This window comes from Drosophila biarmipes, chromosome 2R (assembly GCF_025231255.1).
Source record: "Drosophila biarmipes strain raj3 chromosome 2R, RU_DBia_V1.1, whole genome shotgun sequence".
Classification (NCBI taxonomy): Eukaryota; Metazoa; Arthropoda; class Insecta; order Diptera; family Drosophilidae; genus Drosophila; species Drosophila biarmipes.
In genome coordinates this window covers 13,866,931-13,894,930 of record NC_066615.1, presented here as the reverse complement: position 1 = coordinate 13,894,930, position 28,000 = coordinate 13,866,931, and the positions used below count along the sequence as shown (strand labels likewise).

General features: G+C 43.8%; 2 protein-coding genes across 2 annotated transcripts in view; both read left to right on the top strand.

The window, feature by feature from the left end:
- The window catches only part of LOC108030352 (homeobox protein invected), a 30,728-nt gene extending 13,914 nt beyond the window's left edge, over positions 1 to 16,814 (top strand). Inside the window, exon 2 of the mRNA XM_017103219.3 lies at positions 16,493 to 16,814. Coding sequence (XP_016958708.2) covers positions 16,493 to 16,533 — 41 coding nt within the window. The 3' untranslated portion in view covers positions 16,534 to 16,814. The remainder of the gene's footprint in view (positions 1 to 16,492) is intronic.
- A 155-nt stretch (positions 16,815 to 16,969) lies between these two features.
- Positions 16,970 to 18,956, top strand: LOC127011030 (homeobox protein invected). The gene is made up of 2 exons (XM_050887870.1): positions 16,970 to 17,941; positions 18,418 to 18,956. The coding sequence occupies exons 1-2, from the start codon at positions 17,729 to 17,731 to the stop codon at positions 18,685 to 18,687; spliced, it is 483 nt and encodes a 160-aa protein (XP_050743827.1). The 5' UTR covers positions 16,970 to 17,728; the 3' UTR covers positions 18,688 to 18,956.
- The last annotated feature ends 9,044 nt before the right edge of the window (positions 18,957 to 28,000 follow it).

Sequence of the window (28,000 nt, the reverse complement as noted above, 5' to 3'; positions counted from 1 at the left end):
TTCCTTTTGTTAATTTACTTGCATAGGCTACTTTGGTTATCGAGCTATCTAGAAAGCTTTGAAGACTCTACCAACGCAGCTATACAAATGCAGCTATAATCCGTATGTCAACAATTTCTCCATATCTATGTTATAATATCACTTTGACTAACTTTGTGTAAGTAATTATCATCTTAGATTTTCCACCTGATCGAAGACAGATGTCTCGCTTCCTCTTAACTTAAGCCCTACTTTCTGTCCCTTCTGTAGGCCTATGAGGTCAGGGTCCAGTTAGACCATATCATGGTTCCATGGCTTCCATTCCTCTTGGCTTCGCTGGGTACTCGGGTCTGTAATTTTTGTAGTGGCCATTGGCTTGGCGGTTGCTGCTGTCGCCGGTGGTTTTTAAACGCTTTTCCCATTCGGTGGTTGATGTTTTTGTTGTGGGACAACACTTGTTTTCATTTAATGTCTTTTTAATGGTCAATGGCATGTTTGGTTTTCATGTTGCATTTTCCGTTATTGAAATGCAAAATGATAGAGCCAGAGGCAAAAAAATGCATTTTTACTACTTAAATATTTATTAATTTTATTCTTTTTTATTTTTCCGCTGTTTGTTTGTTTGTTCAAGTTGTGTTTTTCGAGATAATGATGTTGTTGCGTTGTTGCAGTTGTTGTTGTCGTGTTTGTGTCGTGTGTCGTGATCGCACCCAAACAGGCCAAGACACCCCCTTGCCACCTCACCTTTTTGGCCGAGACGAACGGCTTCAGGTGCTTCGGGTCTCTTTTTTTCTTTTTGGTAGCGGCTCTTTGACAAACGCGTTTGTGTGGCCAAGTGTGCTGCTGTGTGTGTGTGTTGGCCATGTTTTCCTCATTGGAGCAATTATTATTTATTATTGTTGTTGCCACTGCTACCGCCACTGATGTTGAGCAGGTGAGCAGGTGTTAATTGTCAGAGTTGAGTTCGCTTTTGGCTCGCCATCTCTGTCTTCATTCACTCGTTCTGTCTCTTTTGGGTCTCTTTATTTCGTTTTTGGGGACTGCCACTTGTTACTTGAAGGTGAATTGAGTTGCTGGCGGCCTTTCAAGAACTTCTAGCTCTTAAAATGTAGTTTATGGGTTAAAGGAGACCACAAAGATACTCTTAATGTTAATCGTGCTAAAAAAAATATATGTACATTTTATAGGACAATACTTAATATTACATCTTAAATAATTTGTATGCATTTTTTAGTTTAGTAAAAAGGCGTAACTGTATTGTTGCAAACCTGCACATTTATTTAAAGAATTAGTTCTAAAGGTCTTACTTAGGTAATCCTATAACTTTAAGCTCTTACATTTTGTAACATCATATTTGCTTTCAATTATAAATATGGTAATTTTTTTGTTCTGCTTATAATATTGGTTGTTTAATAAAATGTTGCATTATAGAGTGCACTGCCGTTTTTCTTTTAAATGTTAACCATGCCCCAAGTACATGTATTACCCGCTCGACTTTCCCGGCCAGCTCCCCTACTTCTCCAGCCCCTTCCCCCCGTCCAAGTGATCATCGCAACGACCTTCTGGTTCAATTAACTCGCATCGGGGAACTTGTTATGGCCCCTCGTTACATCCCCCTCTCGGAATCCGATTCCCCCGGCAAGCACAATAAACGATGTGTCCGAACAGAACTTAACCGCAAAACGATTACAAATGGTGAATAATGTAAAATCCATCAACTGCAAATCAGGCGAGTGAGCTGCTGCCTGACAGTTTGTTTGTGTGTCTAAAGCGGCCCGAAGAATCCGGGGATTTCGCGGGGTGTACGTATACGGATGGCAGTCGCAGAGGATCCACCGGGTCCACGATCGTTGGCATGTGGCAGAGGCAGAAACTGGAAACGAGACAGTCCGTGGCACACACACAAAATGCCCATTTGATGGACCAAGGTAAATGGAAATTGCTGCACTGGGGAAATAAACAAAGAAAAGCCAAGACAGACAACTGAAAGGCAGGGAGCGGGTGGGCAGTGGGTGGGGCGGAGAGCTGGCAAATATTTGCGCTCCATTGAAAATGCGGTTAGAGTCGGTGGAAAGCCCCCTCTGCTGCTAAATTGTGGGCGGTGAAAGCTGCGTAAGGCGGAACTAACTGTTGTAAATTTGTTGACATTAGCCGCTCGCATTTACATGGCATTATATACGGTGTACTTAGTGCTCATGGCTACCGCAACAAAATGAGTTATTTTCCACTTTGCCAATGGCAGCCCGCAGACTTGTCATTAAAAATCCATTAACCATAGTAGCCAACTGTTGTCGAAGGAGTTTTGTGGTTCGATCCGAGTGTTTTTTTGGGGGCAGGTCATATTTGTGTGACTACTGGCGGATGGGCAGACAGCAGGCGATTAGCACTGAGAGAAATTGGCGAAGCGAAAACGAAAGTAGCGGCAAGTTGGGTTGGTATTTGGGTTAAGCAAGTTACGGGCGGAAAGGGAAAGTCTTGAATGGGTTTAAGTCAAATAAACTGGCTTTTGATTTCATATTACCTCAAGGTAATGAAATTTCACGAGTTTAAGATACTTCCAAAGCACAGTATCTTAGTTACTCTGATATACTTTAAGAAAGACCACCCTCAGATCGTAGTACCCTCACAGAATGTTAATGATCTGGTCCGAATAAGACCTAATGGAACACTCTGGTGACAATCGACAAATGGCATATTTCTGTAGTGTAATTTACGAGTATGTCTCTGTCACGCCTGGCACATGACTCACTTGAATCTCGCAGTGCGCAGCCACATATATCTCCCATCTCCATTTCCATCTGGCAGCCCCAAAAAGCCCGCAGACCACACACACGGATCCGAATAGGAAGCGGGAAGATCGGAAGAGATTTCATTGTAAGCTATTAAAGTGGGGAAAAGCGTGTGTGCATTTTCAGGCCAAGCCATTCCGTTTCCAGCAACCAACCATTCATCCGTCTATCCATCCATCCAACCATCTGGCCACCCACATTGCCACAGGGCTTATCCCTGAGCAGTACTCCTTCAAAGAGGCCGACATGTCAGAGATTTGCAAAAATATTTCACAAGATGAGAAATGCGATGCAGCAAGATGTCAACCGAATGCGCAAAACACTTAAGGATGCAGTTTTCCCCCTAAAAGATGCACTTGGAACGGGGGGCATAAATCACACTGGGTGGGGGCTGCAGCTGGGTGGTATTGTACGCGTTGTCTGGTCTCCTTACAACCAATTAACCAGCCAAAGATTTCCATTGTGCACACACAAATCAATCGAAGTCGAAAAGAAAACAACATCGAAATCGATGCAGCAAGTACCAGAGACGGGGCACAAGGGGGCAGTACGGGGGAGAAGTATTTGGAGAGGGGGCGCCACACAGACTTAATTAAGTCATCAACCAGAAGGCAGGCTAATTGGAGATCTGCGCCGCGATCGCAGCATCCAACGGATACCAGAACCGGGGGACGGCCACAGATACGGAGATCCAGGCAGAGGGTCTCTGGACTGAATGGAGGGATTGTGGCAGGGATTGGGGTACTCCGCGAGATCGGCGGGAAGGGGGACATCGAGCCAGATCAGTGACCACGAGACGCACCCGCAACTCGAAGGCGGCGGCGCACACAAGAACCGCATGATGAACAGCCAGGGAGATGATCATCATCACGGGCTTCATTTGAGGCACTGGAAGTTAAACTGGGTTAAAGCAGGGATATGTTGAATTATGATCTACTAAGTATGGAGGAACTATATACAGAGAACTAACTTAGACAATACTAATACAATCATTTTAATAAGGTGAATAAATCTCAAAATTCTGTTGTTTTAAATCTTATTCATTACGTACATATTAAATAAAATATCTAATAATAACAAAGACCTCAAATTCAGAAAAAGGAATTCCGAATAATAGGATCGACGCTGTTTTGAATTTGGGGTTTCTCTATAAATTCACGAACTTTTTTCCCGGTGCACTCCTCGATGATTCAGTAAATCAACGAAGACCACACACATGTGTGTGTGCCCCTGTATCTGTGTGTCCACCTAGGAGTTCCCCACCATCGCGCTCTCTGCCGCTCTCTCCAGAGATTTGAGGTGGAATGACTCACGGATCGAACTTTAGGGCAGGCAGCTTTTTTGGCAAGGCGAAGAAGACGGCCACAATGAGGAAAGCGGAGCAGCAGCAGCGGCAGCGGCATCGGACCACCTAGCAAGATGGTCCAATCCCATTTCCATTCCCAGGCTGCCTTTAGGGTGGTCCAGAGCTGAACTCTGCATCTCCGCCGCTCCTGCAGGCGGCTCTTGGCGCGGAAGGCTCTCCCCTAACACTCGACGACACAATCTGGGGACAGGCCGAAAGACGAGACACTTTTTGCGGTCATCCTGGCCAGTGTGCAGTTTTGAAACACTAGCTAACAAAGTAGTGCTTACTTACTCAAGGGGTAAAATGAAATATTAATTTATTTATTCAAAGAATGGGTTCCAATGCCATGATGTACTCAGCTTAAAATCTCCTTTTCGATCTTATTTTAAAAGGAATTAGCTAGGATTACTACCTTTCTAAAGAATAATTCTATGATTTTAAATAAAAGTCTGAGTGATTTTATGTCTTATGATATTGTAAATTTTGGAACCTAGTAAGACATCATATCAAGAACTCTGACCTGCCTGTCTAGTGTAATTCACCTGATCCGATAGTCGCCTGCTGATGTTGTTTTTGTCTCCTTGCTTATCTGCAATGTTTTAACATTGATGCGGGATTACCGGCTCTGCCTGGCCCCCCGTAGCCCCCTCCCACTGGCCCACATTTGCATACCGTAAATGCAGCATTGACATTTTTATTAAGCGAGTAGTTGGTTAATGCTGTTAACCCACGAGAGCCAACGGAGCCTGACCACACACCACTGGCAAGCACACACGCATGGCAATAAGCTGGCAAGTGAATTATTTACCCCGATTGCAATTACAAAACACCGATAGTCATCTGGGGCTCGCAGAAGAATTTGCATTTGGGGAATTAAGTAACGCGCGCGAGTTTAACTCTTCCGTGCCCCTGTTCCACTTTCCAGGCCCTGCCCTCCGCTCTTCCGCTCTCTTCGCATATAATTAAGCCGTGGAAGCCTGGAATTGCGAGCATGAGCTGCGGCGACGGCGGCAGAGGCCGAGGCAGCGACTGCGCAGCTGCACTTGGGTGGTCCCCTTTGCTCTCTTGTCAAAATGTGTGGTCTTTATTAATAACAGCAACAACAACGGCCGAGGGGGAGTGGTGCAGCGAGGGGGGCTGTCGCCAATACAAAACGGATGTGTTGTTGCTGCCCTCGAACTTGTTGCACTGCGCGATTCGCGAGAGAGCCAAAGATACAGCTCTACAGCCACAGATACAGATACAGATACTGAGAGTGGGGACTCTCCCTTTGGCTCCTTTGATTTCTTCCGCAGAAGCTGCAAATTAAAACATTCCTCTCCGCTCTCTTGCGCGCGCGATTCTTTGTTTGCTTTGCTGATGACGATCATTTCGCATTAAGTTTAATTTAAGTTGAAATTAGTTCGCTAATGAACTCATCAGCTACAGTTTTTGACTTTTGTTTATGGGCGCAGACGATGAACGAATGCCCTTTGCTTCGGGTAAGGGGTATATGCGTTTACGAGGGGAATCCATGAAATATGTCTATATATCCGCACTTAAAAAGATACTTAACATATTTAAAAAAAATTAAATTTTTTTAAAATACATACTTTTTTCAATATTATCTTGAATTGTAAATTGTTTGTAGAGGGACCAAAATATGTTTTTTATGTGGAAAATAATGAGACTTAGATATATTTTTTTAAAATAATGTTAGGGCAATCATTTCCGTGTACTTCTGTACATCCAATCCCTTCCTTTCTGTTGGCCAAATCTTAATGAGTTAATTAAGGTGGGTAACAACATTGCAGCCACACCAAACAGACAGCTAACATGGGGATAAATAAAAACAACATTTAAGAAACAGAAGAAGCGCGTTCGGAAGACAAGAGCATCTTGACGGGAGATTTAAATAAACTTTGCTGCAGCTGCATCGGACGCAAAGAAAATGGTTAGGGAGCCCCGGCCGCAGATGATGAATCAACTAGCCCCGGCTCATAAGAAATATTCTAGCACGCGTGCAAGTAATTAAGCCCACCGAGATGAGACATCTCCTCGTATCTCACACACATAGATCCCCGATATCGTTATCGAGCATGTTCATCTTGCACGCTCGGCGGCGAGGAAGAGGGTCCCGAAGACGCGACTGCAGCTGGGGAGAAAGTATGAGGTTGGGTTTTTGTTGGTCGGTGCCTTAATGACATGCTAATGACTCCAAATGAGTTGACTTTAATGTAATTGAACAATTAACTAAGATAAGGATGCGGTCGTTGGGTTCGATCCGGGGAGGTCAGGGGAGAGTGCGGGCGAAGAAACAAAGGAAGCGGAGAAAGGCGCTTGGGGTTTTGTTTAATTTTTTATGGGCCACAAAAGCAGGTAGGGTGAAGCGAGGGTTCCTTAAAAAAGTCTTTTGACAAGAATGTGTTTTGTTTATTTTAAGAGATTTTATATAATAATATTTAGAGAAAAAAATGTAACACGATAAGTGATCATTGCATATATTTTTGGGTTAAAAACATAAATACAAAAATATATTTCATCGTACAAATAACTGTATATTAATAAGTTTTCAAGTAACCCAGCTAAACTTTGCAATCCGATATCCCTCTCAGCAAAACATCCACGATCGATTGTGCTAATTTCTTTATTCAAGCATCATCGTAAGCGGATCCATCCGCTGGGGTTTCCTCGCACCCTCCAGGCGGCTTGGGCCCCCATATCATTGCTTATGCAGCGCATGAAGCTGCGGAAAACAAATTTACTTGCATGCCACAGATTCAGCTGGAAGCTGCCCCTGCCTTTAGCTTAATTGCGTGCATAAATTGTTTCAATTTCAATAAAAAAGCCAGCTCACTGCGAAACAAAAGCAGAACAACAATGTTGCACAACTGGCCCGGCCGGAGAGTATCAATCAATGTGAGAAACTCAGCCGGGCGATTGTTTGGTTGCATTTTTAGTTTGCGTAATTAATATTCTGTGCACTCACATCACAGATACAGATTTAGCCAGATACAGATACAGACACTCGGCCGCAGATACAGATACATTCGTGTTAACAAGCCCAACAACAATTGACATCTGCTTCTGCCACTGTCGTCGGGTTTCGTTTTCTCTCTTTTTCTCTCGTCTACCGACTTCTGACTAATGGCATAGAATTTGCCAAGTTTGAATAATGAATGTGTTCTTTATAGAGCGTATTTTACTACAGATACTATATCAACGTGCCGCACGCCTAATGCCCGACATACAAACGCTTTGTAATTGAATTGTAAGTGTAGGCCCGAGCTTAATTGATATGCTCGTCCCCCACTTTGCGGCGATTGTGTTCAATTTGCATCTCACTAAATTAATTTTATCCCAGGAATACATCATGAGTTGACGGTTTTCAAGGGGTTGCTGGGCGGTTCAAACCCAAGTTGGGGGTGGTTTATACGTTAAATAATCGCTGGAAAAAGCTTTGACACGGTCCAGCTATTTCTATTGTGTTAGGGTTATTGTCGGGCTTTTGATTGACAAAGTTTAACAAACAATAAGTGCTGTGAAAAATGTTGTTTATTCGATAATATCTATTATTTTGTTCTAAATTGACTGCATAAATTCAAATGGTATACTCTGAAGGTTTCCAGAAAATTCAAAGACCTAAATGACTAATTGCTCATGTCATGATCTGCAGAAACTCTAGTGGAACCTTTTTGTATTATTTGTATCTGTAACATGGTAACCACTTTTTTGTTATCTCCACCCACCCAAGTACTAACAAATTTAATTAAATTTTCGATTCCCCGGATCTCCGCCCCTCGGAGTCAATCCATTCCACTTAATAATTGAGTGTGGTCGCTGCCGAAGGGTGGTGACTGGTGGGTGTACAAGTGCTTAAACAAGCTTTCATGCAGCAAATTCAATAAGCCCGGATCCAATAAAATCCACCCCTCAGACGGCGGCCAGCACTCCATCATCACCTCCCCCACTCCAAAGGGAAATTGTTTGAGTGTGCGGCTTATCTTGTCGACACACTCGTGGGTGGTTTTTCCAGGGCTTTTCCCCCACAGCGAAGGGGGAGTTGACAAAATGTGGCTTATGATTAGCGTGGAAAATAAACAAGGGACCCTGACTGACTCTTTGTTTTCCGCTTATTTGTGGTTTGTCATCTTACTCGGCTAAATATTCATGCGGATGCACAACCCTCATTCGAGTGGGGGTGGAAACTCTGCCATTTTTTCTGGGAGGCGTTGCCAGCGGAAGAGAAGAAAAGCAGAAAAGCCGGCAGAAACTTGCTGGCCAAAATCGTCAACTCGAGGCTAATAACTCATTTAAAAAGAGTGGCTGACAACGTTGTTGCAGCTGCCGCAGCTGTTGCAACAAGCAGCAACAGCCGCAGCAACAGTGGCCCCCAGAGCAAAATAACTTAATTTCATAAATGGCCACGGAGAGTCGCCAAAGTGGAAAACGGCTTTTAGCCGGCTGAAAAATTTAGCTGCCATGCTTGACTCTGAATCCAGTCGACTGATTGACGTTGCCAGTAAGCAATCAGCCGTGCAATAGTGTTTTTTTCTTTTTTCTGTTGTTTTTTTGTTGTGTCCGCGCTATTAACTTGGCCAATTCGTGTGCTTAATTATGCTTGCAACGCCGGCGTTTTTCCTCTAACGTTCTTCTTTTCATATGCTAAAATTGCCTTCTGTCTGCCGGTGTTTGGCTTCTCTGGCATGCAACATTTGCATTGATTGTCGGCTCTTTCGTCTAACCAAATTGCCGCCAGTCAGCCAACTGTGGTTTATGGAAATTATAATGGTGACATTTTCATTCCATGGCTAATTGGGGCTGCAAGATTTTCGGTTTTTTGGAGTGGGCCAAACAACCTGAAGTCCGGGTCGCGACAAGTGAGTTATTAAACGGCGCTCAACGAGGCGTATGAGTAATACCAGTTTGTTGGCAATTTCAGCAAAGTGTTTGCTTTAAGCAGAGGAATAATAGTGGAATATAACCAATAATAATCATTTTTATGGTTTTACAACCTATACGTTATAATTGAAAGATAAATAACCAATTTAACATTAAACATGATTTCATTAATTCAAAATAAACAAGGTTATAGATAATGATCTTCAAAATAAATAAGTGTGAATTAAAAGTTAAATAAAAAGAGAAATTTGCATATTTTCTGGTAAGGTTTTTTAACAAGGCTTAGGAAAATTTACTAAATATATAATATAATTCAGCAAGGTGAATTGGTTATTTTAGTAATTAATTTGTGAAGGATCTTAACTTTCATTGGAACACTTTGTGCTAGCCATATGTTTTATATCAACGCCCACACCCACTTAACTTGATTCGCTCATTCCCTCATCCATTCAATCACTTCGAAATCCAATTCGATTGAAAGTTTGCTGGCAAATTGCGCAAAACAACAGCAAACAAAAGTCAAAAGCGAGAAGTAAGTGAATTGCATGCAGCCGAGGAGTCGACAAATCGAATCGGAAATTGAGAATCTGCAGCAGACAAGCTGGGCACAAATAAACAAACAGGCAAGCAAGCAATCGGAGAACTCCCCCACAAACGCAGATACGGACAAGCGCAGATACGGACAGACACAGATACGGACAGACGCAGATACGGACAGACGCAGATTCGAACGGATACGGATACAGATACTTTTGCCACCCCCTTCCCAAGCCAACCCGTCGACGACTATCAAAAGCTCGTGTATGGAAGCTGTCAGCTCGAGTTGAATTTAATTAAATCCTTCATGTCGGCGTGTCTGTTAAAAATAGACAAATGACAGTTTCCTCTTCACGGGAAAAAGGGAAAATCGAGGAAGGATGTGTACTAAACTGCAGGCAGACAGGGATTAGCGGGGGCCGTGGGGCACTCGGCGGAGGATAAGGGCCAAGTGCAGCTCCGATGACAGTTGAAATTGAAGCAGAGATTACGACAAAAAGCTGAAATTGAATTGAAATTTGTTTTGCTTGTTCGCCGCTCCTTCTCCTTGCCATAATTACTTAATTAAAAGCGCCGCACAAGCAACAAACACGCGAAATCGGGCCAACGAAGGGATAATAGTAATTAAAAGTCGCCAGATCGAAGCGTGAGAATTTTAACAAAAACTCTGAGATGGGGTTGTCGCTGAGACAACATCGAGGGCATGTCGATAGGGTCCCCGCTACTGAAGCTGAATGAAAACAATCCGATCCGACCCTGAGCAGGTTTGTTTACTTCTTTATACCCTCACAGAGAAGGGGTTTGTTGGGATTATTATGGGAAGTTGGTAATATTTATAGGATAGGATATACAATATTGTATTGCAATAAGCTTTGATATGGTGTATTGCAAGGCATAAAAGAATTAGAATTTCTACCTTCGTAGCTAGGAATAGTATGGATTTTATCATTATAATGTTTATATTATTCTAACTTGTTAACTATATCATCACCTGATTCGGATTCTTTAGAGTATCTCGGGATAGCTTGCACTGCCTTCTTTATAAACCACAACAGTTCCCCCAGCTTGGCTCCTGGAAATTGTCAAGATGCCAGAAGACGCTTCCCCGTCGATTGTGCCGAGTCTTCGGTCTTCTATGCGGCGTCTTCTGGCGCCAGCTGCTTCCTCTCCCTGTCTCGCCATCTCCTTCTCTCTTTCCCCCGCACACTCTGCAGCGTATCAGGCAACCTGCTGACGTCATAAAAACTTTGATAACTTAATTAAGAACAGAAAGAGCAGCAGCAGCATCCCCAATCAACTCAGGTTCAGAATTCCTCGGCTGCTGTTCCCCTCAGTCTTTTTCAATACAGAAAAAGAAACCGAAACTGATATCCATACTGTATGGCCCTGTTTAGAGCCAAGGAATGCGGTAGGTAAACTAAGCCAAATTAAAAGTGATCGCATCATTTTATCGATAATTTATCAAAGCCGAAAAACCCAGTGGCGAATACTCTTTACTCGGACATGGGCCTGGGCATGGGACTATAATAAAAGCATACAAGGTTCTCGAGGGAAAGGGAGGAGAGCGACCTTTGGGGACCATGCGAATCGGTCGACGTGTGTGGTCCACATGGCGGAATCGGAATCCAAAGCGACGTCGCGTCGTCTTCGAAATTAGCATAAGAGCCCGATCATCATGACGATGATGATGGTGATGATGACGCCGATGATTATGATTATTATGCTGCCCGGCCGACTGAGAGATCAGCTGCATGGCCGAAAGAGTGAGTGAGCGTAAGAGCCAACTCGGAGGCATGGCCAAGAGCCGGGCCATAAATCCACGGCGAACACCACCGCACAGGTGGTCAACTTGGGCGGCTCGCCCTGCTGATATTTAAAACAATCTGTTGTGCTTTTCAATTACTTTATAGTACGTACACGACATACGAACGATCGGCTCTGGCTGAGGCTGGCTCTGAGTCTGAGTCTGCGGCTCTGACTCTGGCTTTTGTCTGCCACCCAGCTCAGCCATAAAAACTGATCCAGGAGCGGATCCAAGCGATAGGGGGACTAAAGTCCAATGGTCCATATGGTCTTGATAGGAGGGGATCTTACATTATTAGGGCTGTTATTAAAAAAAAAACATGATCTTAATGGGAGGGAATCTTACATTATTAAGGTTGTTGATTTAAAAGAAAAATCATAAATCATTGAAAAAGTGATATGAAAAGAATTGGAAAATGCAAATTACTTGTATATATTGTGTAACCAAACTAGAATAAAGCTTATTAAAAACACAATATTTGAAACTGAGAAGCAAATACATAAGAAAAGTTTAAGCTGTTCTTAAGATGTTGCAAAATCGTTTCGTAAATTCCTAAAACAGTTCTTATTTCCTCGATTAAGCGCCTTGAATGCGCTCCTGTGATCGAGACATTGTGCCTGCCCGGTACTACACATTGGCACAAGAAAAAAATATGAAAAGAAAAAATCTTATGAGCTCAGCTGTGCTATTAATTGTTTTATTAAGACATTTCAAGATTTAACATGCCATACACCCTACCACACAAAGTGCAGGGCATTATGGGCTTTGATAAAAGCTCATTACCGGATTCGAAGCAAGCTAAGATAAATATTGGAACTTATTACTGTAATAAGGAACTGTCATAAATTATCCTACAAATTGTTAATAAGGATTGGAAAAGAAAGTAAATACAAAGTGATCTCTTCATAATACTGCTCTGCAGAGTACTGCGTAAGTGCCTCGAACCTGACCAAAAAAGCTGAGATCTGGACCTTCTGTCGGAGCCCTGCATCTGGGATCGAGTGGGTCTCGGCCCGATCTTCTGCCTCACTGCCTTTCCCCATCAGCATAACGTGATCATCGTCGCGATTGGGATCGTGATCATGGAGCCGAAGACGATCATCGCCGATGAGGACCTTTGGTGTGGTCCAGTCCGGTCCGAGTGGTTTGCGTCTCGGTGATCCGTGGAAGATTGATGTTAATGTCGGCATTGCCCTGGTGTGAACACACTTATTCGCATATTTGTTTTGCAACCCTGCCATTTGGCCACACACGAAGTGAACGAAGGTCCGATGGGGTTATCGCCGCTAATAGAGCCATAAAGCGAACATTTATTGATCTACAAATTATTTTGGGGGCTGCCGCTTAAGGCTGAACTCCGATTTTTTGGCTGCTTTCGTGGGCAATCTAAATATTCATTAGTGTCTGGGCGGCTTGATTGGTCGGTCGATCGCCTCAGAGATCCGCTGCGTTCCTCGATTTAATTTTATTTTTATAGCCCCCTCCGAAAAGAACCCGCTGACTACCGCAACCGACAGAAAGGCAAATAAACAAACACTCTCCCGATAGCGATGAGATACCTTTAGTTTCGGGTGGTCCACGGAGATCAGTGGCTCTGATGTGTTCATTAGGGTGAAAGTAACTCCCAGACTGCCAGACTTTGACTGATCTAATTGGAGAAACTGGAGCTGAGACCGAGAGCCAAGCTATTCGAGCCGAGAGACTGAGGATTGCGTTAATTGAGAGGCCATAAAAGTGCACTAATTTAGTCGAAATATCCATAGAAGCGTAAAATGTTCACACCTCAATTGCACAAAGCCAAAGCAACGTGTCTATTAAGGCGCGCTAAGCTCGAGATACGGCTGCGACTGCAGATACAGATACAGATACTTCGGCCACCCATATCGGTGTCGCCTGTACTTGAGGCCTCCGGCAATCTCAATCGCAGTCTCAATCCCAATCCCAGTTGCAGTTCCAGGCCACCTGATGCTCAGCACGGCCGGATTGATTACAGTTTCTTAATGAAATTGTTTGCTAATATCAGCGGAAAATGCGGTTTGCAATTTGTCAAACCAGTTGCGGCCGCCTCATGGACCCAATCAATGCTATAAGGTGTAAGCGATATCTCGGGCAGGGTATTAAGTCGCCAAAGGTGTGAGAGCGCGTAAAAGGCTGCCTCGGAATTCGCTGGGATCACCGAGGAATCTCCTCGGCGATTATCTCAATTGAACCATATTCAACATTTAGTTATGTAGCTCTCAAATTACTGGGCTATTTCATGGATATTTACGGTTTCTGGATGGGTTTTAATAAAATGCTTATTAGTTAATATTTACCATGCTCATTTTAGCCTGATGACAAGGCTTTGTTGCTGATGGGGTAATTATAGTAGTTCCAAGGAACTTCAACTTTCCATGCCTGCTTTCATTTGCCGACTTCAAATCGCGTTTGAGGCAACATGTTTTGACACCTCCAACTCGGCCCTGGAGCATATTCAATGAAGCGCCCAGCGATGAAAGAACCGCGAGGACAACTTGGCCAATTTCATATGCAAAGCCGGCAAGGGCTATGCAAATTAGCCAGCAGTGGCAGTAAAAAGCAAATAGCGAACGACCGCACTGATAGAGCAATTAAGAAATATGCTTAAAAATATTTCCATGCAGGAGGCAAAATTATGCGATGGAATGTTGTCGCTAGCCTTTGGCGTTTTGAAGCAGGCTAGTTGGTTGTTGCTCGCTGGCTGGCTTGGCTATTTTCGAGCTGCGATCGATCGATTGAGCGATAGACAAAACGCTGGGGAAGTTTCCAAGCCTATATACGATCATCATCGTCAACGGCATCGGCATCGTTTGTCATCCGGCGATTGCGATTGCGAGTGCGAGTGTCGCGCTGTCCGCGTCAATCACTTCAATTAAACGTGCAATCAAACCGATGAGCGACGCGTCGTCATGTCAATATTCATCAGTGTCGCCAAACCGCAGCGTTAATTTGCCTGTCTGCCAGGTTGGTTTTGTGCGTGGGATCCAGCGATCCGACGATCTCTGATCAGCGATCGGCAATCAGAAATATGGATGCCGAATAACCACCGATCAATCATCGATCGCTTTCACTTTTCACATGTAAATTTCCCCGACTATGTGTTGTCTTTTATGGCTTATTAATGATCTGGGCCCGAATGTGCGATCATTAGAGACAGATACGAGTTGAGATCGTCTCGAAACAGATCGCTTACATCGAAGCTCGTCGATTGAAGCTTATGTGACTGGTTCTCGATCGCCAGACCGGCTCCATCTGTATCTGTATCTGAATCCGAATCTGTATCTGTATCTCCATATGTATCAGTATCTGTTTCGGTTTCTGGCTCCCCTGTGACGCGATCGCCGTGGTCTGTGTGTGGCCCGTTAGTTTGAGATCTTTATAAGTCAATTTCGGTGCTGTTTGCTGTTTGCAGTTGCAGTTTGGAGCGTGAGTTACGAGTGTTGTACTGGAATACTCCACCGGATCCTTGGTTATTTGGCTCCTGCAGAAATCATCATTCCTCGGATTTAATTGCGCACTTTCGGGGAGTTTCATTCATTCGCTGCTCCGCCTAAAAGGTAACTCACCTGGTCGGCAAGATTCCATTTGTGCGGCCGAACTGCTGCTTTTGGCATTTGCAACTCATGTTAAGCATAAATAAAACAAATGCGTTTATTTTAAACATATGCCCCACTGGCTGAAGAAGCCTGCTTTTTGCCTCGACTCACTCGGTTGCCAAGTTGGGTCATTGAGGCTGCTGATGAAGACATCTTCCCGTTTTTGTTGTCTTTGCCGTCTGTTCCTGCCCGATGTTGTTTTTTGATGAACAAGAATTTATGTGTATGTGCGTCTCTGTTTTCGTTTATTTCTTGCTGGCTTAGCGAAGAACAAGGCCAGTGCTTGACTTCTTTTTGCTGGATTTCGGTTTTGCGGTACAAGAGCTAAAAACATTGGCTTTTTGGGGAAATTGTTTGATTGTAGGTCATTAAGGTAAGCACATTGAGAAGCGCGGAGAAGGCCTGGGCATAAGCTTAACAGTTTGAGATGCGCAAAGGTGCAACTAACAGGGATAGGTTAGGTAGGACAAACGACAATTACATATATAAATGATTTACAAGCTACTTTGGTCTAGATATAAACCTTAAATAATAGTCTTAAATTATTCAGCCTCTAAATTGTTTTTGCTGCTTCCCTAATACTTCACCAACAATGATTGAGTTCATATAATTTGTATTAAAGCCAATTTGAAGTAACCCCCAAGGAACAACCTCCGGAAACTCCCCCGAAAAACAACTTTGAAACTTTTATTGTGTCAAATTTGCGCAGCAGGGCAATGAAAAATTTAACACGCTATAAATCACAATTTCCCTGAAGAGGAGTGGAAAACGAAAAAGATTTGACGCTGGCAATTGTTGCATTGTGAGGCGTTTTCTTTTTTCCTTTTGCCGAAAAGGAAAACTGGCAACCCCTTGGCAATGTCCTTGCTACGCTTTGGCATGCAGCTCGAGTTCTCTTATCTCCGCTTGCCAACATGCGTTTTCCTTCAGTGGGCTTGGGTGGGTGAGTTCTTCTCTTCGGGGGGTGGAGGAGGTCACCGTGACTTGGATTTTCCTGTCGTCATCGTCTCCCGGCTGTCTGACAGGTTCAAGGTCTGCCTTTCCTGCTCCCGCTCCTGTTTGTTTGCTTTTTGCTGTCGGCTGCGTGTGAAATTTAAAACCATGATAACACCTTACAACGGCCACGCCCACTTGGCAGCCCACCGCCCCTTTCCTGCTCAACCCACCGATACTTCGGTTTAATTTCGCGCCCGTCGGCAGCTTTGGCATTTTGTTGACAAAATTGATTTGTTCAATTTTTCCAACGATTTAACTTAGGGCATGACTTGGTTGCGTTGCCATTAGTGCCGCTACATTTGTTTTGAAGGTTGTTCCTGGGGCGGGGGCGGCCTGGCTCAGTGGGCGTGGCCGAGTGGGGTCGACGGGAATTTTTGCACGTTTCCCCGTCAGAAAGTTTCTACAGAGTCGCGCTGACGGCGAGGAATTTAATCAATTTCCGATATTTTATTGATTCGCGTTAAAAGTAAATTAAATTTTAAATTGTCCCAAGCAGTTTACCTTAAATTTTCTAATCCATATCTCTCTTTCTCTCTCTTTGCAGGTCGAAGTAAGTACAAAACGGAGGCAAATGGTACTCAGTGAACTGGAAATTCAGAATCGATATGATGGTGTTCAATAGTTCGAAGGACCTGAATGGGTGGAAAAGTCTTGGTTTAGACCTATATTATAGGACTGCGCTGATAAGCTTATTATTGAGTTTAGTAGAAATATTAATTATTTTTGAGTTTGCAGGAAAAGATAAAGTATATGTTTATTTGAAATCTATGTTCGTTCAAATCTAGGCTCGCTAATTAGGCTTACTTACTAGCTCTTTAGCAAATATTGATCGGCATTCGATAATTATATTTATTTATATTAAATTTATACATTTTTAGAATAAGAAGGTTTATTTTGTTTAGTAAATTCTACAAATTAAACATGTAAAGTGTGCATAGGAGCTTCTTTAGATTTTGAAAACTGTAAAACACGACTTCCCACACTTTAAGCTTAATAGCTTAAGACTAATTTTCCTTCCAGTCATTCTACCCAAAAGTCCATACCCAGACCCTCGCAAATGCCTTATGATAGATGGAGCTCTAAAATTACAAAATACTTGCCACATATTTCAGTTTCGTTTCGAACATCTTGCGGTCACTTGACTCGGCTCCTCCTTTGACCAAAATATTCCCATTAGTGAAACCTCATAATCGCTTCATCTCGGCGTTTTCCATTTGCATTTCGGTTACAGTTTTCCCAACTATTTCCGAAACGAGCCAAACTTTGAAACCCCCATTTCGAATAGAATTTTATTTGCTAGTCTCTTGGCCCAGCTTTCGGGCCAACCCACATCAAGTGGAGCGATTCTCTGCGCCTGTCCGCCCCGAATGCTGTTAATTAAATCGAAGACAACTCAAGTCGCCTCATTTCGGGGGTGTTTTCCGGAAAATCCTTCAGGGAAATTAGCCACAGTCAAAAGTCATTGCGTTGATTACTTTTTGAAAATGACGCGAGCAATTTTCCACCCGAAAACTTTAATTGTTTTAGCTGGTAAGCTGGGAAGAAGGAAGGGGGAGAACTGGGAAGACGGGGTCGAAGGACGTTACCCTGGACTCGTCTGGACGCATTTAAATGTGAATTAATTGCCGGGCTGCGCTGCATATATGAGGCACAGGATTTATGTCCGCCCGATGAGTCGGCAGTCGGGCAGGTTGAGGTCTGGGGTCTGAGCTCTGGAGTTCCGAAGTCTGAGGTCCAGGTCCAGTCATGTTGGTGCCATTAAGCGCTCCCTGGAATTTTTATGACCTCCGCACTCATCTCATCTCATTGTGTTCCCCATTTCGCAGGTCCACGAGCGCGAAAGCCCAAGAAGCCGGCGACGTCCAGCGCGGCGGCAGGTGTCGGCGGAGGGGGCGGGGGCGTCGAGAAGGGGGAGGCCGCCGATGGGGGCGGGGTGCCCGAGGACAAGAGGCCGCGAACGGCCTTCAGCGGTACGCAGCTGGCCAGACTGAAGGTAAGACGATTTCCGTATTTATCTGTATCCACCTATACATCACCTTAGCACACTTGAGAAATAATGATCAAACACAAAGGGAATATTAAACTAGTGGCTAACAAGCTTGTTAAATAAATCAATTTTACATATTCACAGAGTATAATAACTAAGTGGCTAACAAACTGCTAAATAAATCATTTTAAATAACCCTAATTAGACAAATACTTAAAGCACTTTAACATTATATTATCGTGGTGTTCCAGGTTTTAAATTGTTATTAAATATTGTACTACAAAATTATAGCAATGAATACATTCGGAATCGATATATAAACAACTATTATATATTATCTTAGTATTTAATATATTTTAAGATGAGTTTTTTGACATTTTTAAACTAACTGCATCAACCAAAAAATATTTGTAAACATTATTATCCTGTAAATCTTGCAGAACCCACCTAACCCTCCACTTTCTCCACTTTTTCTCCCCCAGCACGAGTTCAACGAGAATCGGTATCTGACGGAGAAGCGTCGCCAGCAGCTGAGCGGGGAACTGGGTCTGAACGAGGCCCAGATCAAGATCTGGTTCCAGAACAAGCGGGCCAAGCTGAAAAAGTCGAGTGGCACCAAGAACCCACTGGCGCTGCAGCTGATGGCCCAGGGATTGTACAACCACTCGACGATACCGCTGACCCGCGAGGAGGAGGAGCTCCAGGAGCTGCAGGAAGCGGCCAGCGCCGCGGCCTCGAAGGAGCCCTGCTAGAAGAGATGCGGGGCTGCCGGCAATATCTACGATCTAGTATTTATGGAGTAGCGTGTAAGGCTAGCTATAGGAGTTCCTAGCGATTAAGTTGTACAATATTCTAGTCCATCGCGCACGCAGCCGGCAGAATCGCCAGAATCAGCCGAAGAAATCGCCCGAGGAATTGCCCTCCCCGCAGAAGGCAGCCCCCGGAGTAACGTAACGGTTGCGAGTGCGTTTTGTATAATAGATTAATAAATTCACAACTAAATAATTTAATAAACATTTAAATTATACACGCCGTGTTGTTGCTGTCGTTATCAGAGAATTTTGCATAATTTTAATTTGACTGCCATATCTGTTTATGGGCCGCGGCCAATCGTCGGATCGGCCAAGTGGGTGGTCTGTGGTGCCCAACTATGGCGATATGGATAGATATACACTCGTATTTCCATTTTCCGTGGGCGTCGGCATTAATTACTCAATTAGCAATGCGCGGATCAAAAGATTGGACCAGTGGCCGCAGCAATTGCGGGAATTACATTCGAATTAAATTCATTATGCAAATTGAATTGAAACTGCTATCTGCGAGCATAATCACGCCTAATAAACGGCGTCTCGTAGCGTCTCGATGCCAAGCATTAGCCACATATATTATTAAATTCCCTCCTGCCTCGTGGCTTTGTTTTGGCCCCTCTTGTTTTTTTCCGGCTCCCTCCTCTAATTTAGCCATTAAATTTGCATACAGTCGTCAAATCCAGGTGTGTGTGCAGGTGAGTGTGTGCGAGTGTGCGAGTCTGCCAACGGCACAAATTGACACCTTGACGGCCGGAGCGGCGTCAAAGCGACGAAAGCGGCGCCCGCAGAGCTTTGGATTTGCCTTCGCTCGAGCCGAAGTGCAGCGTCAACATCGCGTAGGTGTTAAATGTGTCTGTCATTGCAGGCGGCAGTGGGTTAAGGTGGCGGGGGTGGGGCTGGGGCTGGCAAGGCGGTACAGTGGATTGCAGGCACGTAACACCTGCAGAAGATCGAGGGGCCAAGCAAAGTGGAAGCCCCAAAAACAAAAGAGAAGTTAAAGTTTAAACACAGAAACAAAGTATCTGAAATTGGAAATCAATGAGTATATATATATTAAAATTAAAATAATAACTTATTAAGTTATTAAACACCCCAGATGTTGACAAAAATTACAAGATCTATTTACCATTGAAGACCATCGCTTTATATAATTATATTTTTCCAACAAACGTAAGTCAAAGATACAAAGATACATATCGTAGGGTACCAAAAAAAGTTATTGAACAATTTGTTAATTTCATAAAATAATTTATTTGTATGTTATGGTCCATAAATTATCACAATTTAATTCCTTTACAAATTTCAAAATAAATAACGAAGGTAAAGGAAAGTTAAGATACAAAATATTACGGTTTTAGTATTAATCGTTTAGTTACCTATACACTACCACTTGTATCTTTTTGACTAAAAAAAAGAACTTGCGTATACCTTTAGCATTTGAGCTTGATTTTTATTTATCGATGAGCAGCTGAAATCCATTCCCCAGGCCATAAACAAAATGTATAACAAGTATAGCAAAGTATGGTATAAAGTGTTTACCATTATGGAATCTTTAATTTGTGGCCTGGCTTTTGCTTTTAGCTCGACTGACTGACTGACAAAGCAGCAACAAATTCGCGGTCGCCTTCGAAAGCGCGCGAAATAAAAAAACGTCTTAATTCGCCGTGAATGATTTACGGTTCGGTTTTGGGTTTCACATCGAAGGCGACATTTGTTGGTTTCTGTATCGTATTGTATCGTATCGTATCTGGAAAGGCGAACAAAGGCGAGCGATACTACGTGATACTACGATATCACGTTCGGCACTTATTCGCGGGGCTCCACTGTGCGTGGGAGTTTTCCGCGTGGCCTAAGTGATTTTTTATGGCACGCGTCTGGGGAAGATATAACTTCATAAAAAGTCAATTTAAGTTTAGTAATATTTTGCTGAATTTATAGTTGCGAGTATTTTGTTTAAGCATAATTTTTTATGGCCTCCGCCGGATTGAAACTGGATTTGGAATCGGATTGTGGCATGGGGATTGGGGGGCCTGGAACTTGTTGTTTTGCCAGCGAGAAGACGGGAATCGCCATGAGTCATGGGTGCGGGTATATTACGTTATAAATTCAATAAATGTGACCATAAAAAGGCCCATTCAAATACCTTGTCCGCGTACATTAATCCCGCTGTCCTGCGCCTCCAGCCCCCGTAATCCCCCCGCCTGCCCCATGACCCCCTTAACCCCTTGCAGCCGCACATTACAACGCCTCGAATGCTGCCGCAAAGCGTTCCTCCTTTAACCCCCTGCGCCAAATGATTAATGTCTGGCAGCTCGCAGCCTTGGCGAGAGTTAAAGCCAGAAAACAGAGCCAGCATCCAGCATCCAGCGCCCAGAATCCCGGGTCCAGAGTCCGAATGTTCCCGGAATGCCAGCGCAAGTAACCCGAAAAAAAGACAATACGCATAAATCTATGGGGTTGACACTTAGTGCCCAAAGACCACAGACTTCAAATGAATTTGTTTTGCAAATCCACGGCGGCCTCAGAGGGTCGAGGGGGCTCTGGGGGGCTGCTGAGTGGCGAGGCGTCATAAAATTGGCAACAAATTGTTTTCACGCCGTTTTAAATACACATTTTTTAGCCGATACTTGGAGACCGTTTAATGAGCGAAGCCAAAGGGAACCAACGCAAGCCGAACCGGGTGACCGGAACGAGAACGGGAACTGAAAAGTGCACTGGCAGAAATTTGTATAGTCAACCCAATAAAATATAAGTAGGAATACTAAATATTTTACAATGATTTAGTTAAAGTTAGTTAGAGTTAAATTCTAACCACAAAATTACAGCTGGTCTCGAAAAGCTTTAATAAAGATATTATATCTTCAAAAAAAGTGTTTTAGAAATGGTTATTAAATATTCGGGGAATTTTTAAAGAAAGTCAGAGCTTGGCTCCTATAATTCTAGATACATTTTTAAAATAGAAAGGTGATATATTTTTATAAAGCCAGATCATTAAGTTTTTTAAAGGAAATGAGCAACAACCTCCTTCCCAATATCATAATCAAAATCTAGATCTCTGAGACTATAAAACCCATTTCTCCATCTGCATGGTGAACGACATTCTGCGAGCTGATGGACGCTCCACGTTGAGCGTCACTTGGACGCTGGGTTCGCCAATAAATTTGCGGCTAAGGAGATAAGCTTATAAATTTTAACTGTAATTATGCGACACAAGATTTATGAAGAGTCCGCCAGCCAAGTTGGCCGGCCATCTCAGCCCTTTCAGCTGGGGATTATTAATGAAACACCAACTTACAGCGAAATGCGCTCACACTTGGCGCGAGGAAACTGGGAAACTGGAGTGTTGTTTTGGAGGGCAAAACTAGCCAGAGATTTACGAGCCCTGGGCCATTTGGCGGCGCTTCTAATTCCCCCGAACTTAATGAGTTTCTGGCCGGGCGCATGCAAATCCAAATCCAACTCCCATCTGAAGGGTTAATCCCCAAGCCCTCGGAATTACCCTTTATTTTATCGATCCACTCACGTGTGTGGGTGTGGCTCGTCTCATGAGACAGATCAAAAGAAAAAATCGAGGGACCTCCCACGTAGCGCCAATCGCTTGAAGAGATCTGCGTATTTGACATTGCTGCTCAGCGAGTGGAGTTGCCTCATTACGCCTGCGCGCAGACAATCGCCAAGATCGGGCCACAAAAAAGAGTAAATAAATAAAAGGGGCGAAGAAGAACCACAATAAAAGTATCTTTAAGATACAGCGTGGGAGCTGCAAGCGAAATATCTGCGATAATTTCAGCGCCCTCTTCGATTGAGCAAATGAGTCTTCGCCCTGGCTGATTATTGAGCTGTAGTCTCAGCGGAATGGCCAATGTAAAATAAAGTTTGAATTGCAGTGAAACCGAAGTAGGCTCTTTATAGCCACCATAACATGGTTAGTTTTAAGGTGGTTATTTGCCAAAGTCAAGGCTAAGTGTCTGGAAAGCTTTTAAGAGCTTAGTTTTAAGATGTCATTATTATCGGAAATCAAATGGAAATCGAAGGCTGAGCTGATGCCTATATAGATAACACAATTATTAGATCATAAAAGTTATTATTACCAGAATTATAAAAAGGATAATGAAAGAAAATATTCAGTGTAGATAAGACATCTTCAATACCATACCAAGCTAATGCAATATTATAACTTTATAAACTTTAAGGCATTCGTGTCATTGAAGTCGAGGAAGCTAGTTCCAAAGTTTTCCTAAGCAGAACGCATTTCCCACCTGCTAAACAGGTAAAGACCACCGGGTGGGCTGTGTTAATTATGCAATGAAAATGCCTCATAGCTGCCTGTGACATATGAAAATGGGGAAATTTCATTACGTTTTCATTCGTGCCTGGCCGACAAACGGGAGCGTACTCGAAGTGCCATTCGAGCGGAAGTATCTTGTTAACATGCAAAACAAGCTATTCCGAAAAGGGGGGAAACGAGCTGTTTATGAACCCGCCGAAAGCGTGGAGCTGTGCTGTGGATGCGGATACTGACTCACCGAAAGTTGGTTGGCCTGCCAGTCTTGCGATCCCACCTCTTCAATTCAATTAGGAAATACCGAGGGCAATCGGAACTGAGTCTCCCAGTGGGGGAAGGCGGTTCGGGGTCGGGGGCTTGGAGTAGAAAGCCGCATCGTAAAATCTAACGATGTGGGCCCCACCCTGGGATTGCATTTTCATGGCACATTTGCAGCGCAATTTTAATTGTATCAATGGGCAACGGAGCAACCCTTTTTCGCTGCCCTTAACGCGATTGGTCACGCATGTCCGTGTGCCTGGGCCTGAGAAAGGGATTGGAAACGGGAATGGGAATGGAAGGCCTGGCAATAAACACGTAAGCCAAAGCCTAAATAATATTTAAAAGTGTTATAAAACTGTCACCAGGACAACCGGCAGATGTCACTCGAGTGCCTGCAACGCCTGTGATATTGGTTTTTCGATTAAAACATGGCTAAACATCTGTGACCTGCCCACCAACCACTACCACCACCACCATCAATTAGACACACTTTAACTCCCCTGACAGCCGGAGAGCTGTCAAAACAGAAATTGATCGCGTCTGGGATTGGGACTTTGTTTGGCAGCGGTACCATTGTGGGTGTGTATCCGCACCTGAAGGGCAGAAATCAAAACATTACTTGCATAAATTGGCGGACAAAGCGGGTGGACAACCGCAACTGTGAGAACTGACAATTGGCAAATGGCAAACGGTGGCAAGGTCGCACATTCCCAGAAGCCCTTTAATAGTACACTCCCCGGGAAAAGAAGCACCAGACACCACGTCCTCTGCATACAATTACGGCTAATACGTAGCTCCGCTCCTCTAGGGGAAAAAGGGGTGATGGAAACCTAGCAGGTGGGTCAGCACCACCGAGCCAACCATCAATGCTCATCAGACGAACAACAGTAGAGCAGCGAAAGTGCCCCTTCCCATGTCCCGAAAACAGGAACCCATAGGAACCCAGAACCCCAAATGATATGCACAGTAGCCAGGCTTCGGGGAGGTCCAATTAATCGAGTGTCGAGTCGGACATACAAATTAAAGGTCATAAATCCACGATGTGGTTGTTGAAAGGAAAGTGCCCCGCGGAAACGAAGGAAATGTCACCGAAAATTATGAAGGTTTGAGGCGACCCTCGATTCATTATGCACCGAACGTGCGCATTAGACCAGGCCAAAAACCGGGAAGAGGCTCGCTGCAGTTTGGGGTCCTCGAACTGTGAGATGCACTTAGAGAAACTGGGCAAGAGGTAGATGGAATTGTATGTATAAACAATGTTATATAAGTGATGTTAACTTAATTTTAATATAATACTTCGTTAATTTGTCTCCAAAAACTCAAAGAAACTCTGTTTAAAGATACGTTATAAATTCTCCAGCTGTGAATTTAAAGTAGTTTATCTTTTAGTGAATATGTAGTTGGGATTTTTTATATTATATAACATTGTATACTTTTTAAAAACATTTGTTTAACTTGAAATCAAAAATACAAGTATTTTTAATATTTTTTCCAAATATCATTTATAAATAGTTTGGACCTCTGATATTTGGGTAATGTCACCTCGTATTTTCCCTGTGTAGTTGCACAAGAAGTCGCAACGAGGTTGTTGTCGCTCTTGTGGTTGCCACTTGGCAATCTTAAGTCGGTCAGCGCATGCGCGCCTGCATATTAAAAGGAAGGTTGCCCCGTCAGAAGGAGTGGGGATCCCGATTCTGAAGCCGATCCCGATCCCGATTCCGAAACCGAAATCGAAACCCAAGCCCAGACAGGGCAGATCGATGTTGCTCATTAGTATTATGCTCATATGCATACGTGCTCGCAGTTATGATGAGTGACATTTGATCTTGTTTTGTGTCAAATTAAGAGACTGCAGCTGGCGCGGAGATCTGGGGATGCTGCTGATACAGTATGATGATCGTGCGACCTTTTTTTCGGGCCCACACTTAAGCCGTTGAGTGCTTGATTCCTGGTACTTTGGGGGCGCTTCATCGGGCCACACGTACTGCAGGATCAATCCCAATCCGAATCTGAATCTGCGCCCCGGCTCGCAAAGTATCTGGATGTGCCTTGTCATGATTTGGCACTCGAGTGCCACTCCACGCCCTGCTGGCTTCGGTTAATAAAAGTTGGCAGTTGCCAGTTGGCACGGAGGGTAGATTGGTCCCCATCTCGGTGTCTTCACTTCTTTTTTCGTTTGGTTTTTTCGTATGTCCGAGGTCTGATGGCTCAATCGAGGGACCACACGGGCAGTTGCCCGAAATCTGGAGCAAACCTGTTGCCGCCAACTCAAGGGCTTCTCTGGATGATCTTTTTGTGTCGGCTCATATGCAGATGACAGATCGCAGGACCACCGAGATCTTGATCCGTTTGGCCAGCAGCACGGCACACATGCGATCGGGCGATAAGGAAGGCTCTTTTTCCAGGTGGGTGATCCCCTAACACAGTTTTCACGTGCAATGATCGCCGGTTCTGTCGGCGAATTTGCTGGATTTGCAAAGTTTGTTCAGTAAAAAAAGTTCAAAGATACAAACAAGAGGCTGTTTCTATTAACCAACTCATTAAATAAAGATATAATTAAACAACAACTTGAGATATATTTAATTGTTTTGTAGGGTTTTTGAATCATCAATAGCACAGCCTCAAATAATCATTATCAGCACTGGGAAACATTTTTACAGAAAAGCAAATAATTGTTACACAAAAATGGAGTATTAAATAAAAATATTTTAAGCTCATGACAAATTTTGTAATTAACTTGTAGTTGATGGAGCACAAAAATAAAAATACAATTAAAATAATTAGCCGTACTCTACTCAATTTGATGATCTCCCAACCCTGAACATTAGAATTTAGATACTTAAGCCCTCCTTAGCACATCTGTACTTCTCAATTGATCTGCTTAGATGCCAATCAAGTCAGGTGATTTGTTGTCGCCCATTTGTCAGTGTACAAAACACTCATCTGAGCGATTGTCAACCGTGCCTCGGCACTCCTTTCCCCCGATAAGACTGAGCCATGGTAATTGCATGAGTCAGAAGATCACTGTCCGCAGATTAATTTCCCCCGGACATCGATCCATCTCGATCCAGCTCAACACTTCTCGTCCAACCCTCCCTTCAGATTAATCACCGAGGGCCGCCTGATGAATTGCTGTCCACCGGCTGTCCATTGACTCACTCAGCGCGATCCTGATTTGGGTTCGTACTTAAAGGGCTTGGCGATCTGGCTGCGGATAAGCCCTAGATGAATATGTTCGGTGAGTGAAAAATGTGCGGCCATAGCTATTTTAATTATGCCTGCCCGACTGTATTAATATGTAGGTATGTGGGCCTTTGTTTTCCATTTTTACTTTAATTAAGCCATAATTTATCGCCAACAGCACGCGGACACGCAGGTCTCTCTTTCAGTTTTTTTTTTGAGAAGAAGGGCCACACTCGTCGCGGTCGCCGCTGCTCACCTGTGCATGTATATTTTCTGCCCACTTGGCCGACACCTGCCCGTGTAAATTACCCAACAAAGCGGGCCAAGGCGCTCCACGCGACACTTTGGCGGTATGCAAAGAGCCGGCTAAAAAGTGCACTCGACTTCTTGGCCAGCTAAGCGAGGAGGCCGACGGGAGGCTGGGCAGGGAATTAGCCAGCAGCCCGGTGGTCTAATTAGAAACGATCTTGTCAATTAGCCGGCGAGCAGGCCACCGGGGAAAGGTAAATGGTAACTAAACTAAGGCCCCAGCCATGTCATGTTGTCTCTGGAGTTTTTACCGAAATTGTGTTCGGGCCTGTGTTCATTTTTTTCGGTTCTGTTCGGTTTCTTGGTCTCTTGATCGATGCGAATACACGGATCGGGAGAAATTATATGGCTGCCGTGGCGGTCGATTCAAATTTTTCAATTTCTCGAAGCCCCGAATACAAAAAATCCAGTGAGCATGGAGCAGTACATGTTGTCCAGCGCTGCGACTTGTCCCCAGAGAAGATGCGGTGCGCAGGTGACTCTGGCCCGATTTACCTGGAATTCGACGCTTAACTAATGATGCTCATCAGGCTGCTCAATGGACCCAATCCGGCTACCGTATCGAGGGGGGCGATCTTCGATCTCCGGCCAGCGGGCAGCGTGTTTCCGTGGAACATCGACGCCGACGAAAATCAATTTTCAAACCGCGCTTAATTACCCATTATGAAAAATTGCAGTCGTTAATGTTTTCGGTTGCCTATCAAAATCAGTTTTTCCAAATAATAAACAAAAAAAGTGGGGATGGGGCTGGGGATGAGGATCACCATTCACCATGATGATCATCATCGTCATCTGCGGAGCGTTGAGCGTGTAAAATGCTTTTCCGCGTCTCCGACTCGCAGAAACCTTTGGCCCTCTTGCAAAATGCGGCAGCCACATCGACTGAAAAAGCTGAGAAGCAGGGGCAGTGGCCGGAACAACAGCAATGTTGTACACTGAAAAAAATTTAAAAAAAATTAAAAGAAAGAGTGAATATCTGCCAATTACATTTGGTATTCGATACAAATCTCGCTTTTTTTATAATGAAATATTAAAATCAACGTAGAAAATTGTAATAAATAGTAGTAATAGTATTTTATATATTGTGATAGACACAGAACATTATCAATTTAAAATATTTAATTTCAAGAAGTACAAAATTAATAAAAAATAGATTAAGTGCTTTGTTACATTTAAAAGGTGGAAATGGAAAGGTTCAATAGATCTCGTCTTTACAAC